Here is a 16,706-nt window from a genome sequence, read left to right as displayed (position 1 = left end):
GCCAAAAACTGAGGGTCACAGTTTGAATCTAGGAATTTTCAAATGTAAACGTTATATTATACACCATTTTAACGGTATTTAATAGAAAAACATTTTGGTGAAAACAGAAATTAATTATCTTTTTCCATTTTAAAATGGCAGCAGTTTTTTTAAAAAAATCAATATTTTTTAATACTCTGTGTTTCCTATGCCAATGCACTTAGCCAAGGCCGCACTAAGGCCGCACTAGTGCGGCCTTGACTTAGCCCTTCTTTGGTTGAATTTTCCTACTTGTTATGATATATTAGCTTTACTCTGATTTCCTACAAGTAAACAATTTTTGAAACGACAAAAATTCTAAAAAAATATTGAACAATGTGCATTTATAATTTAAAAAATAAGTTCTTTTTGAAATTTTTGTCGTTTCAAAAAACTTTTACTTGTAGCATATCAGAGTAAAGCTAATTCCATAACAAATAAAAAATTCAACCGGAGAAGGGCCAAGTGCATTGGTATAGGAAACACAGAGTATTCAAAAATATTGATTTTTTCAAAAAAAGACTGCCGCAATTTTGAAACGGAAAAAGATAATGAATTTCTGTTTTCGCCAAAATGTTTTTCTATCAAATTCCTTTAAAATGGTGTATAACATGATATATGTTTACATATTGAAATTCCGAGCTTTGTATTCTTCGGTTTAGACACTTTTTTAGGAAAAGATTCTTGAAAGAGCAAAATAAATGTTCTTAAAAAATTACTAAAATTAACATTAGCATTACCCGCAAGTAGAATATTCCAATCAACTGAGAGTAACTATAGAGTGATATGTTTTATCAAGAGTAATCGGTCGATAAGTCCTAGCAATATAGGGATCTTTATTCTTGGACAGAGGGATAAAACTGAATGCCATCATGGTCACCTATGGCATGTTTCACCACCCCTACTTTAAAATCTTCACGAGGAAGGTCTGTGGCAACATTGTCCAGACAAGAGTTCTCACGAGTCGGCACCCAGACAGTACATTAAAGATTCAGTGATTTTAACAAGTTTTTAAAATCTTCCGACAAACGGGTTTGTTTCAACACATTAATGTTCATGTTTATATTAATGTTCATGTTTTCACCATGTTCATGTGACCGTTGAATATGGTTAGTAGACTTCTCAACAAAAAATGTATTTTATTACAGTAATATTTTTGAGCAAATATTTGTCTTCAGATGTTGTAACAAAAGAGTAAAGCGCACAAATTAAAAATTTGTCCGCCGAAAGAAGAAAAACAAGAGTGCGCTCAAATGTAACCGGATTGAGAGATGTTGAAAATCGTTCTCTTTTAATAATCAAAAAGGTTAGTTTTTTATCAGAGGGCCAGGCTTACAAGTGACCATGGGATTGCATCGCAGCTGGAACAGCTTAATGTGCACCCTCATTAACAGGTCCTCATTCTCCGTCAGATCCCAGGTCCTTAATGAACCATGAGAACCTTTTGACTATGGTAACCTGTTCATCCCGTTGATCTTCCGTCAATAGGCCAAGGGATCCAACATGCAGACCTTGTAGGGCGGAAGCAAAAATATCACGTGGAAGGCTGTCTCATCCTCCTCACCACATTTCCTACACATAAGAAGCTTTTAACTTAAATTCCCATCTTGTGCACAATGTCCGCGGAATACCCAGTGGCCGCTGATGAAGCCAACCACCTCCCGCAGGGTCTTCATATTCAGCCCAAAGGCATTTGCTGCTATCACACCGGTAGGTGTCTGCAGCATTCTCTTTGACTGTATGTTGCTATTATCATGGCCAGGAAATGTGTGTCAGGGTTTGAGTTTCTCCCGACCCATTGGTCAGTGTCAAGGCCATTCTGCTTGAGGCCCTCGATCAAGCCCTTCTTGGTCATTGCCACCGTTGAGGTTGGAACAAATGCTGATATCTCCACAGACAGGGTCTCCAAATAGGTGGGGGCCGGTGTTCTCTGTGAAACACCCTCTAACTCTCTCGTCCTCGTGTTCTTTTTCTCGCCCCAGACATCTTCATATGTCAGGTTCTCTCGCCCCCTCTTTCCACCTTTCTGGAGGCCTTATTAGAGTCTGCTTTGGGGGAGCAACCCTCGCCCTGCTTTTTCCCAGCATCCTGGTTCCCGGAGGAACTGGCCTCGAACGGAGCAGGGTTTGGGTGCTTGGCAGACCACGCTAGCCTCCTCTCATTTCAGGATAGCACCTTTTCGCCTTTAGCTAAAACATCCGCTATCCTCCGTCTTCGAAATTCACCCCTGGAAAGTCATTTTTTCGTTCCTTTCCGGTGTCCGTGAGCTTGTCGTAATCTTCAGATTTCAGTTAACTTTCATCCTCCATTGGGGTCAGATCACCTACGTTGTTTCCACGAATACCGGGTGGTCCACCACCACAGTGACCCGATTAGAGAGGTAAGGGTAATACGACTGGGTTCCCCCTGGTTCAAAGAAGGCTCCGTTAAGACACTGAATATTAGGCCCCCAGTGCCACGAGACTCTCAGCACGGATCGCATTACACCTTTGTCTAGGCCCACCTCACTTGGTTCTGTAGGTGGACCACTATCCGTTGGCATAAGGTAGCTCTCTGCAGCTAACAAGTGAGAGTTGGAGTTTAGGTGTGGTTAATCTGCCGGACCAACCCCGCATGCGAGGTTTGACCAGAATGGCGCGAAAGATTCTCCTGCTCCCTAAACCCCCATACCTTCCTACGTAAATTACTAAATGAATCTTTTCTTATTATTTTCATACAGTTGTCAGTTGTGTTCATGCTAATGTGCTGAAAGTAACAAGTTAAGTACGTGGTATCTACTGGAACTGTTGGTCTAGCCACCTTTTGTATTTGGTTTTATCTTTCGAAAGGTTTGTCAGTTGGATTGAATAAAATCCAAATGAATCAAATAGATAAATATACATCTCTTTAATATGATTATCAAGTGAAGTAATCATGGGTTAAAAACTATGGATCTTGGTATCTTTTATCATTGACTATTGGATACAGAAGACTACCATTGTTGTATTAATAGTCAAAGCTTTTATATACATGGTGTAAAACATAAAGTATCAGTCAGATATAGTACCATTTATAGTACTTCCAAACTTCCAATGAGAGGTTTTTTCTTAGGAGAAATATTTTTCTCTTTTACTCTATCAGACACGCCAACGTCATCGTCAGCCCTCAACTCAAAAGCGGCCAGCAATGGCAGCAATCTACCAACCAGCACTGCAGAGCCACCATACCAATACCATCTGATCTGACGCGAAGCCGCGAAGCTAAACCGGATTGGATTGTGATTGGATTTTGGATTGTAGTGACAAGCAAGCAGTAGCAGACAACCTACACGTAGGTTGTCAAATGTAGAAACAAAGTTTAGTGTTCAATTTTTATTTTCTCTGTCGATCGGAAGAATGTGTGATAAATAGAAAAAAGTGTTAAACTGAAAATTAGTTCAGTTAAATGTTCAATATAATTGTGTTTTGCAGTTATGTGAAATCCAATCTAATAGAATCTCTTTTGTGAGGTTATGTTTGGTTAGCTACATTAACAAAAACAACACTCTTGCTATGATTCAACATGAAACGTCAAAAGAATTGTTTAGGTATATCAAACAAGCTCTAATTAAATTTCTAGAAACACATGCCTTCTGTTAAATACAGTGATTTGGACGTGGAAATGAAGTCATTAAGAGACTGGAGGCAAGCTTTACGGACACCCCCAACTTACAGGGTTGGGAATAGTACATTAAGGATACAAACTACCTTTGTTACTGTCATAGCTTTATTAGGTTTAATTATTTTGTTTATATTGTATACAACATCCAGAAGGTCCCCAAAGTTTGTATCATATAGTGACCTTTATAGACAACGTTACATTGCCCCACCATTAGAAAGATATGAGAAAATCACACATCTAGCAGTAGGCGATGAATATTACAATGCAACATACCCCTTAACACCTCCAGTCAGCATGCCTAGTGGTCTGAAATATCGAATCGGTATTATTAGCGATTTAGATACAAATTCCAATAGCAAAGATGAATCAAACACTTGGGAAAGTTACTTAAAAACAGGATATTTGATTTGGAATCCCAATACTCATTTTGTCGATATCATTTGGGATAGGACAGACCATGTCACTTTAAAGTCAACCTTTGGACACAGTGGAAGAGGAATGGAATTATCAGAGCTACTAGTTTTTAATGGAAAGCTAATTTCATTTGATGATCGTACTGGATTAATTTATGAAATAAACCTGGATACTAATACGGCAATTCCTTGGGTACTTCTGATGGATGGAAATGGTTTGACCACTAAAGGTGAGTGCAAATTTAATTTTAAAAGGTAAATTTAATTTATAATTCATTTTGTTACCCTTTTCAGAGACATTTTGTTGTTAAGTATTAATTGAGACTCCTGCCCACACACAGAAGTTTTAATCTTCTTTCTGGGTGTGTACATTTCTTCGCAAGTTAAAGCAAACTGGTTTTCTTTAATTAATTAACAATAAGTTTTGAATATATTGTAAGTTATAAATAATTTGTTTCTTAGATCGTTGTAATTTTATTGTATTACTTGTGGAGGAATAAAGATTTATTATTATATTATTATTATTATTTATTACTAATTAGAGAACATTCTTATTAAGGACCTATTTTTCTCGTCACTTTATTTAATAATAATAAATGGCTTAACTTATATTGGCCTACTAATATATATAGGTGTATATAAGTTATTTGCTTCTTAACCAATCAAAGAAAATAAGGCTAGGTAGGCCTATGATATGAATGATTGTAGGAATGACGGTAAATTATTTAAGTCCAGCCAGCAATATAGATCAATTCATTTTTCCCGATTTGAACCTTTGACAGACCTAGCTTAACTTATTCAAAGATGTTAAAAGTTTTTTCAACATTTGCTGAAAATGAATTTGAATATCTAAATGTAGGCCCCAGTGCCACGAGACTCTCAGCCCGGATCACATTACACCTTAGTCTAGGGCCCCCCTCACTTGGTTCTGTAAGTGGACCAACACTCATTGGCAGAAGGTAGCTCTCCGCAGCTAACAAGTGAGATTTAATTTATTAGTTACCAAGTTATTAAAATATTAGCTTAAGCTACTTAATTATATATAGCCTAGGTATATATTATTTTCAGAAGCTTAAAATTACTAGACGTTATTAGTCTTTATCAAGTTTGAAATCTCAGTTTGGCTGGAGTTTCTGGGTTTCCCTCCAAGCCCGTGGTTAGTATGTGATGCGCTTTGGGCCCAAGAGGTATTTGCCCCCCCCCCCCCTGACATTGATTTGAACCATAAAATGAAAATAGGCATTTTACGAGTTACACACATCAGCAATATGACAAAGATAAGGCTCATTGTTGTTACTTTTGATTGTAAAAAAAATTATGTGCAGTGGTGAAATTACCTGCGGTCAACTGATTCTTGTGGCCTTGAAAGGCGGCCGGTTTCGATCATCACGGGATCATCTTCAGGTGGACGTTGTCATGTTCACTTCGTTTTTGCGAACATGTCGATTCTTAAAAAACATTGAGTCATAGCATAACACTACAAAACACCTAGGTCTAAACACAAAACTGGTGGCGACGTCCTGTAATCCAGCTACTAGGAGGTCACGAATTGTGGATATATAGGCATGCACTGTGGATGCGATACTCCCTGGTGTGGGTTAATTCACACTAGTGAGTACCACGACTATCCGCAGTACTATCCTGATAATTACACTAATTCGTTAATACCAAGGCAAAAATGCGGTTCGGATTCCACTATAAACTGTAGGTCCCTAATTGCCATTTGCTATTAGTATGGGCCATTAATTAACAGCTGTGTCTAAGGAACATGTTGGCCCTAGTCACTAACAAGACTACACGATCGCGCCCCTCATTTTACACTCATTTCTATTCATACTTGCCTTAAAATACCTACTTTGTATGGTCGCCATTTAAATGAAAGGCATTTAAACTATTTAAGTATATCTGTTGAGAGATGATACTCTTCCTATGGTGATCGAGAGTACATATTGTAGGCTTTAAAAGCGAGTGGGCAACAGTGAAGGATCACCGCCTGTACGTGGGCAGTATGGGCAAGGAGTGGACGACCAGTGGAGGTGAACTCGTCAACAACAATCCTATGTGGATCAAGACCGTCACAATCTCCGGCCAAGTATCCCACATCAACTGGGAGGAACAGTACAAGACATTGCGTCGTGTCATGGGCGTTGAGTTCCCAGGTAATGATATATTTTTCAATAACACAAGGTAATTTAAAAACATGTCAACAAATTTTCTACCAGCCGTGACACTCCTCTGTATGAGAGCTCTTTGTTACCATGTAGTGAATGTGTTAACAACCTACATGGTCATCAGACATAATGCCTATTGGATGATTCAAAGTTGTTTTCAAGGGCAGAACTGCTTCCATGTACATTAAAACTCCTTTTAACTGTGCCCTTTTTAACCGAAATCTGACTACTATTTATAAACACTAAACAGTTTATATCGTTAACAGTTAGATAGATAGATAGATTGCTAACCCAATATAATATGGCTGTAAGGAGGGCCAAAAGGCTCTCCTGGAAACATTTCTGTAGCAAGCTAGAAAGTGTTAGAGATACATCTAGGATATACACTGTCCTAACAAAGGACAACTCCTCCAAGCTAGGCTCCCTCAAGGAGCCTGGGGAAGATATGCTGTATGAACCTAAGGAAGTGCTAAAGCTCATGGCGGCCACCCACTTCCCTGGCTGCATCATCCCAAGCGAGCCATTGGTGCCGGAGGATGAGGAACAAGCTGTTGCAAGGGCAAACAACACTCGGTGGAGGGTTGCGTGCCACATTGTGACACACAGTCGTGTGAGATGGGCCATAGGGTCACTCATCCCATACAAATCACCTGGACCTGATGAGGTAAGACCTGTCTGTCTCCAGCAAGGTATCGATATATTACTTCCGGCAATGAGTAAGTTCTTCAGGGCCAGCTTGGCCCTGGGACACATTCCCCCGGCCTGGAGCATCTCAAGGGTGGTTTTCATCCCAAAACCTGGTAAGGCAAGTTACACGGATCCCAAGTCCTTCCGTCCCATCTCTCTGTCCTCATTCCTGTTGAAGACCCTAGAGAAACTGGTGCTGAGGTATGTGGGGGACACAGTCCTCAGAGTCAATCCCCTACATAGAAACCAGCACGCCTATACCCCAGGAAGATCCTGTGACTCTGCCCTACATCACCTGGTAAGCAGAATCGACAAGGCGTTTGAGTTCAAGGAGATTGCCCTTGGGGCGTTCCTTGACATCCAGGGCGCCTTTGACAACACTGAAACCCGGGCTGTTATCAATGCTGCCAGAGCTCGTGGATTCCATGAGGTGGTGTGCAGGTGGGTAGAGTCTTTACTTAAGAGGAGGAAGGTAAGACTCTCTCTTCACAATGAGGTTCTGGAGGCCAGGACCACACGAGGGTGTCCACAGGGGGGTGTACTTTCTCCTCTTCTCTGGAACCTTGTTGTGGACGACTTAATTAGATCTCTCAGTGATAGTGGTGTATTCGTTCAAGGATACGCGGACGACATTGTGATACTAGTTATGGGTAAATTCAATAACACGGTCTCCGACCTCATGAACACAGCCTTGAGGTCAGTTGGACAATGGTGCACAGAGGTAGGCCTTTCTATCAACCCCTCCAAAGTGGCGGTTATTCCCTTCACGAGGAGGCGCGATCTAAATGGCATAGGACCTCTGAGACTACAAGACACAGTGCTTGAAATGCAGAATCAGGTAAAGCACCTGGGGGTGGTATTGGACCGAAAGCTGCAATGGGGGCCACAACTCCAAAAGGTCATTGATCGAGGTAAGTGGTCACTCATGGCCTGCAGACGGATGGTGGGAGGAACCTGGGGGCTCAAGCCGGTGCTCATGCACTGGCTATTTGTCTCCGTGGTAAGGCCCTCCATGACATACGGCTCACTCGTGTGGTGGCCCAAGATGGACTCAGTGTCGGCGGTGAGAGATCTGGCTGCCATCCAAAGACTCGCCTGTCTCATCATCACGGGCGCAATGAGCAGCTGTCCGGGAGCCTCACTGGACTGCCTTCTCAACCTCACTCCGATTGACCTGCATGTCAAGGTCACTGCGAGGAGGACTGCCAACAGACTCCAGTGTGAAAACCTTTGGTTGGATGTTGGAGGATCCCGAGGTCACTCTCGGATCACTCAGCAGGTAAGAGGGGAGGTAATGGACATGCCCTCGGATCACATGCCGACTCGATTCTTCTTTGCCAGACCATTCACTGTCCTCCTTCCGTCCAGGGATGAGTGGATGTCCGGTGGGAATCCTCTTCCACAAGGCGACCTTGAATGGTATACTGATGGTTCAAAGGTAAGAAGTGGGACTGGGGCTGGAATTCATGAAGTGCAGAACGGGGTGGACATTTGTCTTCCTATGGGCACTCACCCAACTGTGTTCCAGGCCGAAATGACTGCGATTATGGTATGTGCTAGGGAAAACCTGAGGCTAGGCTTCAGGGACATCAACATTTCCATTTTTACAGACAGCCAGGCTGCGCTCAAAGCGCTTGACTCCTATGAATTCAATTCTAAGGTGGTCTGGGACTGCCTTTCTGCGGTATGTGACCTGGGCAGGCGCAACAAGGTAACACTCTGTTGGGTTCCTGGGCACTCAGGGATAGAAGGGAATGAGGTGGCTGACAGGCTAGCAAATGTCGCGTCAGCCTCAGACTTCGTGGGACCACAGCCTTTCTGTGGAATCTCTCGTGGGCATGCATGTCACTCAGTCATGGCATGGGCTCAGGAGGAACACAGGAAAAGATGGGTTAGGCTTCAGCACCATAGGGTAAGTAAGCTCACCCTCTTCTCCCCTTCCCAGACGGTCGCCTCCAATGCCCTACGCTTGGACAGGAGGCAACTCAGACAGATCACAGGAATGGTCACTGGACATGGCTTTCTGAAATTACACCTGCATCGCTTGAGGATCCACAATGGTGACACTGCGTGTAGGAAATGTGGGCAATCAGAGGAGACTGCTGATCACCTACTCTACGACTGCACAGCTCTGAATGAGGCAAGGGACAGTACTCTTGGTGCAATGACAAGGGGCAGACACCTTCCTCAGGAGGAGCTCATTGACAGGATGCTGGAATTCATTAAGCAACTCAGGTTTGACGGACTCTGAAGTACCATGTGGGGAGCGCAAAAAGCCCATCATTGGCTGACGTGCAACAGGACAAGGTCCGCCCCTACAGAATCAATCAATCAATCGTTAACAGTTTAAAAAAGAAGCTTTATTCAAACAACTGTTCGTTATTTCATAATTGATGTAAGCCTATTCTCTAAACAGTTGATTGGTTGCCTATTTGATAAATGCTGTTTATAGTAAACATTAGGAGAAAATGTGATGCAAAACACAAAAACGTGCATTATAGAATATTTTATAATTTATTTACAAAAGTGGTTAGGCCATGTTTTAATAGCCAAAAAGACATTCTCACTAATCCGGTAAATACAGGAGGCTGCGTAAATTGGCAATTTGGCTTCTCAAACAAAATGACAAATAGACAGACTAAGACTTGTTTCAGCTTTATTGGCTATGACGTAACATAAAAATTACTATAAAACTTCATTATTCTGTGCAATGTACAGACAAAACTGTAATTTTGTTTATATTATAGGCTATAAGTTAAATGACTGTTCAGAAAACTTTCCTTGCTTCAGGTTACATCATCCACGAGGCTGGGGTGTGGAGTGATGTGCACCAACGGTGGTTTTTCTTGCCTCGAAGACTCAGTAAAGAGCGTTTCAACGACGAGGCGGATGAGAGAATGAGCACCAACATTCTACTCAGCACAGATCAGCATTTCACCAGAGTGCAGGTCTAATAAATAGCTCACCGATGTTATACAGGGTGGGGCAGGGAAATATCCCTACTTTTAAGATGGCACTGTGAGTAGTGGGGGTGTGGTGGAGGAATGGGGTTAAGCTCAAATGAACCTTTTGTTTTGGGAATTTATAAGAATATAACTTTCAGTAGTAGACATGGCTTGTTCGAGTGAGCAATGTGCTTCTGCACTCGAGATGTATTTTATTCAAAAATCTGTCTATTGTTGCTATGCAGCTACCGTTGGCTGCGAACTTGTTATCGGGTGGCCTGTCGCAAAGCTGTTACAATTTGGTGTGGGTGAATTACTTTCGTGTATGTGGTGGTGTATTGCGAAGGATATTTGGAGCTCAAAGAACAGTCCGGAGTCCTGAAAACATTGACCTTGTCAGAAGATCGATTTTGCAGTCTCATCAAAGTTCTGCTTGTAAGCATGCATCCGAGCTGGCGTTGTCTAATCGTACTGTGCCTTGTATTCTCCATCGGGACCTACACCTCCATCTATACAAGAGGGTAGTTGCTCATGAACTCACACAACGGGACTGGTAAAACAAATGTAGGCATGTGAAATCTTAAATTGCGGGACTACCTCATGCTGCTCGGGTTTGGTTTAGTGACAAGGCACACTTCCATATTTCTGGAGCGGTAAATAAGCAGAATGTGCTCTATTGGAGTGATGCTAAGACTAGGGTAGTTCAAGGGAAGACCCTAGATGCCTTGAAGGATGCAATTCACCTTGAATTTTGCCGCATTCCACAACAAATGCTTCACAAAGTTATTATGAGCTCCAGAACCAGAATATAGCAATGCATTTAAGATTAGGGACACCACTTGCAGAATATGCGGTTTAAAACCAAGTAAAGTTATCTTAAAATAAACTCCCAGATGTAACCTTTTAATCTCAGTAAACAGTTTGGTTCTAACATTTTTGGTTGTCTTTTAATGTACCTTCAAAATTAGGGATACTTCCCTGCCCCACCCTGTATTATCTGCAAATGATAAATGACTGTTTAAAATTGTTTTTCAAATCGATTAACTTTTGGAGACCAGTTTGTTTGAATGCTTAAGCTGTGTTTTATACTTTAGAACTCATATTCAGACTTAAATCTTCTGGATCACCAATCACAAAACCTCATCGCTTTGAATCAATTGGGGGTCCAATTCCAAAGTTGTATGAGTAAGTGAGAATCTGGATTATAGGCCTACAATATGTAGAATTCCATAGTTAATAAGTTGTGATTTTTTCATTTTGTCAGGTTACTTACATCGGAGAAATCATCCCGACGCATGGTTTCTCCAGCTTCAAGTTCCTTCCTGGTACAGATGACACGATCATTGTGGCACTGAAGTCTGAGGAGCATAGGGGGAAGAGGTAATAAATCTAAAATATCAAATAAGTGTTTAGCCCTTGTCTGAATAGAAAAAGTCAGAATAATCAGCGGTTGGCACCAGAATAAATAAACTATTATAGGTTTGAATTACCTGGTCCAGGGTGTCTAGTAGTCGGGAAAATCGGGAAAGTCGGGAATTAGTTTTGAATTTCAAAATGGTCTTGAAAAGTCGGGATTTAGTCTTCAATTTGATTTCAAAGTCGGGAATTTTTGTGATTTTGCCGCGATCGTCGTCTTGCGTTTACGTAACCGCGAAAGCCAATGATGATGATGTATACATGGCCTCAGGAAATGTTCACAATTTTGCCACGATAGTGGACGACGACGATGACATTTTCCGAAACCGCGGGAGACGACGATGACCTTTCCGTGACCGCCGGGGGTGACGATAACGTTTGACCACGAGAGACGACGATAACGTTTCCGTGGCCGCGGGAGATGACGATGACATTTCCGTGACCGCGGGAGATGACGTTGATTTTTACACAGGCGAGGGAAACGTTCTCATGATTTTGCCACGATCGCGGAGGACGACGATGACGTTTCCGTGACCGCGGGAGACGACGATGATAACTGCTCGGCCACAGGAAATGTTCATGATTTTATCGCGATCGCAGACGACGACAATGACGTTTTCGTGACCGCGGGAGATGACGATGATGTTTCCGTGACCGCGAGAGATGACGATGACTTTTCCGTGACCGCGGGAGATGACGGTGATGTCTAAACAGCTGCGGGAAATGTTCATGATTTTGCCGTGATCGCGGGAGATGACGATGACGTTTCTGAGACCGCGGGAGACGACGATGATGTCATTGATGTCTACAAGGCCGCGGGAAATGTTCATGATTTTGCTGTGATCGCGGACGACGACGATCACGTTTCTGTAACCGCTGTCGTCAATGATGATGTCTAAACGTACGGTACGCGGAAGATATCATGATTTAAAAAAAACAAATTTGGAATTTAGAATTTTGTTATTGCTGCATAATTTCTTTACTTGAAAACACCACATTATCATAATACTACTTTAAGAAAAAGACAGGGGTTGGTGTAGTATTATTTAGAAAATTTGGTTAAGCTATAAAAATTTGTATAAAATTGGTATTGGTGTCCAGAATCAAGAATCGATACATTTTGGTATCAACACCCACTAATTGTTGGAAAAACTAGTCTCGAAAAATCTGGAATTAGTCTTGAAAAGTCTGGAATCTATACTTATTTAATATGCAAGCAGGTTTTTTGTGACAATTACTCCTCCGAAACTACTGAACCGATTGACATGTTTTTGGTGTCATTGGAAAGAGGGTAACGTCAAGTTGTGTAGGAAACTTTCTTTTTAGGGAAATAATGAGAGATTGGGGCCCTGGAGCCCTTTAAAGTTTCGTATTTCTCCATAAGGATAACATAGGAGATAATTTTTATTTACAGAAACATATGTTTGTTACTTGAAAATAGTCAAAGTCTACTACATAATAATTGCTGTGTATGACTGTAATGACTCTTAATGTATACCTACTACATTTCAATCAAGGATTGTGTGTACCTTAAAATTTACCCATAATGGATCTTACTACTTTTTTTTAATGCTGGGAATAGTAAAATTTAGTGGAGAGTAAGTTACCATGATTTAGAAAACTTTGCTATAATAATTTATTTATTTAAATCGCAAATCTTTGACATTATTAATTCATTTGAAACTAAACAGCTGATCGACAAATCAAACAAATCATCTACTTCATGTGAATAATGTTATTACACAAACATAGTTTTTTTAGGGTAACCAATATCTTTATTATATTTTACTTGTGGGTGTATTTTGAGTTTGCAGTTATGAAAGCACCAAGCCAAGTAACTTTTATCTAATTTTCTTTATAAACTAACAATATTAATGAATTACTACATGAACTTGAAAAGTTAGGTAATTAACCCCTTTGAGTGCCAACGTCCGGGGAACCGGACGTTTTTAAAACGAGCCAAAAGTGCCGACGTCCGGCCGACCGGACGTTTTTAGAACGAGCCAAAAGTGCCAATGTCCGGCTGACCGGACGTTTCGTAATGATCGAACAGTTGTCATAACAACCGAATGGATACTCGGATTCTTTTAACCCATATATTAACATTGAGTCGAAAGTTACTAGATGCGATACATCAATTTTCGTTGGTCGAAATATCAAAAATTCTATTTTTACGAAATTTTAACCTAAAAATCGCCAGATCGCGCTCGGCATTTTTAGCGCGACCTTCGGGAAAAATCATCGGCATTTTTTGAGCGTTACTTTTATTTCTCGCCTGGCACTCTAAGGGTTAATTGCCAGTATGCGAAGGGGAAGAAGAGTGGGTCCTTGAAAATAGACGAAGGCGGAGACACCCATCTAGAAAATCCAACTGAGTTTTTAAATATAGAGGTCAGTGGATTGCCAAAACACAGATTAGACTAATAAAAGGGGGCAGTGGTTTTATTGATGAGGAATACTAATACATCAAAAAGGGCCTTATTAATGGCACAAGGCTTCATGTGATCAGAATGGTTAACAACTTAATAGAATGTAAAGTCTTAACTGGAACAAGTGAGTGGGGACTTATTTTGATTTCGAGGATAAAAATTTACCCGTCTGAAACAAACTTACCTTTTAAAATAGAAAGATGCGAATTTCTGTTACCTTTGGCATTTGCAGCGCCGTTCTTACCCAGGCCAATTTCAGTCATGAGCAACTATATTGTTGTTCTATATAAATATGTGTGTATATGTTGTTCTATATAAATCTATATGTTGTTTTAAGTAGGCCTAAGGCTAAATCTTTTAATAGGATACGCATATTTGTTACTGAAAACCCTGACCGGGTAATCTTCCTGAAGGTAACTTTAAGGCTAAAATCGTAGTATTCATGGAAGTGCTTTTGTGATAAAAATATTGTTTTTAGTGTTTATTTTTAAAAGTGTGTTTTCTTCAAGCATCATTTTTATGACCCTCAAAATATGCTACATATACATAGGCCTATTGGTTTGATAGGTATGATAAAATGTTTTGTTAAATGTATTTTAAAAATCTTTAAAAACATAACTACCCTATAACATTGCTCGCTGCCTATAACATACTTGAACTTGAACACTTATTAATTTACTAAATATAATACACATACAGCTAGAAAATTGCTGGACTGCTTCCCTTCCAAGGCTTCATTATTACTGTTTAATTTTTGTTGTCGAGTCAATATATAATACGATGAATTTATTTTCTAAATTCATATATTATTTTGCGGGGCATTGAGCCGCACAGGTTCATTAGTTAGTCTATAATTTTATAATGGAAATAAAATAGACACCCTGCTAGTCACTGTCAAAATGTTCCTTGGTATTTTACAACCACCCCAGCTGTTTTCTGCTGTCAAAAATAAAGTAATTCTTCAGGTTTGAATGTGAGATAATTAGTAAGACATTTGAATATTAAGATATGCTCTGTTTTTACTGCACAAAACAGCTGTAGTCGTTGTAAACTACCAAGAATCGTTTTTACAGTAACCAGGTAATTTAAACCTTTATCAAATAATTAGTTAATTCAGACAATCCAAAGGTCATTCCATGTAACCAATATAAATGGATATAGTTAAAAACTAAAGGTAATTCCAGAAATGTCAAACAGAGCATATTTTCTGGCTCATCTATGCTCAATGGAGACAAATGAAATTCTCATTACTGGGTTATGACAATTAATACAAACCCTTTAAGAAGTGCAATGCCTTTGTTTAAAATTCAGTCTGGGAATATTTGACTTGGCCGCGCACTACTATCGTGAGTGCGCGGCCAGGTCAGCTGACTGAGCGAAAGAGATTAAGACAAAGAATCAGCTTAGAGATAGAGAGAGATCACGACCCTGGGTCTTATAATCATTGGAGTGTCCTATCAAAATCAATCACCACTTGCCATCTTTTATATGTATTTACCGTCTTATGAGTAAACAGTATAAGTGTAAATGCATTATTAAAAATGTTATTTGACATATTTTTTGTGCTTTCAAGTAATTTAATAACACGTACGTTGATGCTGATCAAGAAGTTAAATAATTAAATTTTTATAAGTGTTTTTATTAAATTTCCACTTCTGTCCAAAACCAGTGCAGGAACGGCATTCCGGGGTGACCCGGCACCATGACACCCCTGCTACTGATCTCTTAAATAGAAAACTACCTCGTTGAGGGTTATTTGGAGTGGGCTACATTTATGCACTGAAATGCCAACGGTGTGGACCATTTTACCTCAAAAATGGATGATGCTGCCTTTGAGTAAAAAAGGTTGTAGACCCCTGACTTACCGTAATCTATATGTTTGTTGTATGTTAGCCTCTAGTGAGTGCGTTCAAAAACAGACCCAACTAACGTTTATTGAAATTTTGTGTTTTAGTGCATCTTACGTGACTGTTTTCCACATTGATGGAAAAATCCTTCTTCCAGAGACGAAAGTTGCTAACCTAAAATATGAGGGGATAGAGTTCATTTGAAAAAACCTTTGTAATTCAATTTATATCCATTGCTCAACAAGATGATGACCATAGATTTGTAAAAATTAAAATATATCTGTTTTTTTAATGTTAAATATTGAGTTCAGTATTAATACAGTATTTAAGTTACTAAGACCTTTATAACATTTTCCAATTTTTTATCATTCCTTTTCTTACCTATCCATACAGTGTGGAATTGGATAACATTTTTAATATTCTTAATGTTTCTTCAACATAACTGTTTTAAAACATTCAGTATCAAATTAAACTGATAGTTTTACCTGTTTTACTTTGTTATAAATTATAGATGTAAGTAAATTTGTATATTTTCTTGTGTTTTTAATTTTATCTGTGATTTCCCAAATCTTTGATTACCGTATTTATTTTAAGATTGTATCCAAATAGGAAAGTACTTGAACCAGAGTAATATTGTTGGAATAAAATTTGTTTTGAAAATGTCATTTTCTTTATTCTACCTTACACCTACAGTAAAATAATTGTGGCCAGTATTTATGATGAAGAAATAAATCATGCATAACTTCTGATTGTAGTTTAATTAAAAACGTTATCTTATCTATGTTTGCTACTTTAAGATGTAGGTAAATTGAAGTGCTTAGCAGTGTACATACAACTTCCATCCTTATATATAATACGTGAAGGCGATTTCTACGAAACACTACTCCTCCGTTAATAATAATGGAAGGATTTTTACTAACGATGTGTCAAAATTAAGTATTTTTTGTGTAGAAGCCCCCTTTTACCAATTCCTGTAATAAAAGTCCTCGGGCTTTGCTTCTCAGGCCATCAAAATCCCAATGTATTTCTTATGAAGAAAATAAAAGTTTACTTAAACAGAAGAATCATTTGAGTAAATTACAGCTGTTTATGGTAAACACATGATCTCACAAGAGCGTTTAGCTATCAGAGTGAGTTTGTT

General features: G+C 39.6%; 1 protein-coding gene across 1 annotated transcript; it reads left to right on the top strand.

Annotated features, from left to right (window-relative positions):
- The first annotated feature begins 3,317 nt into the window (after nt 1-3,317).
- Nucleotides 3,318-16,115, top strand: LOC128999733 (soluble calcium-activated nucleotidase 1-like). The gene is made up of 5 exons (XM_054426385.1): nt 3,318-4,300; nt 6,026-6,229; nt 9,719-9,876; nt 11,138-11,253; nt 15,673-16,115. The coding sequence occupies exons 1-5, from the start codon at nt 3,622-3,624 to the stop codon at nt 15,767-15,769; spliced, it is 1,254 nt and encodes a 417-aa protein (XP_054282360.1). The 5' UTR covers nt 3,318-3,621; the 3' UTR covers nt 15,770-16,115.
- Nucleotides 16,116-16,706: the final 591 nt, after the last annotated feature.

The sequence above is a fragment of the Macrosteles quadrilineatus genome, unplaced genomic scaffold, assembly GCF_028750875.1.
Source record: "Macrosteles quadrilineatus isolate MER2022 unplaced genomic scaffold, UCM_ALF_1.0 Scaffold_8__2_contigs__length_117827958, whole genome shotgun sequence".
NCBI lineage: Eukaryota > Metazoa > Arthropoda > Insecta > Hemiptera > Cicadellidae > Macrosteles > Macrosteles quadrilineatus.
This window is presented reverse-complemented; position numbering and strand designations above follow the sequence as displayed.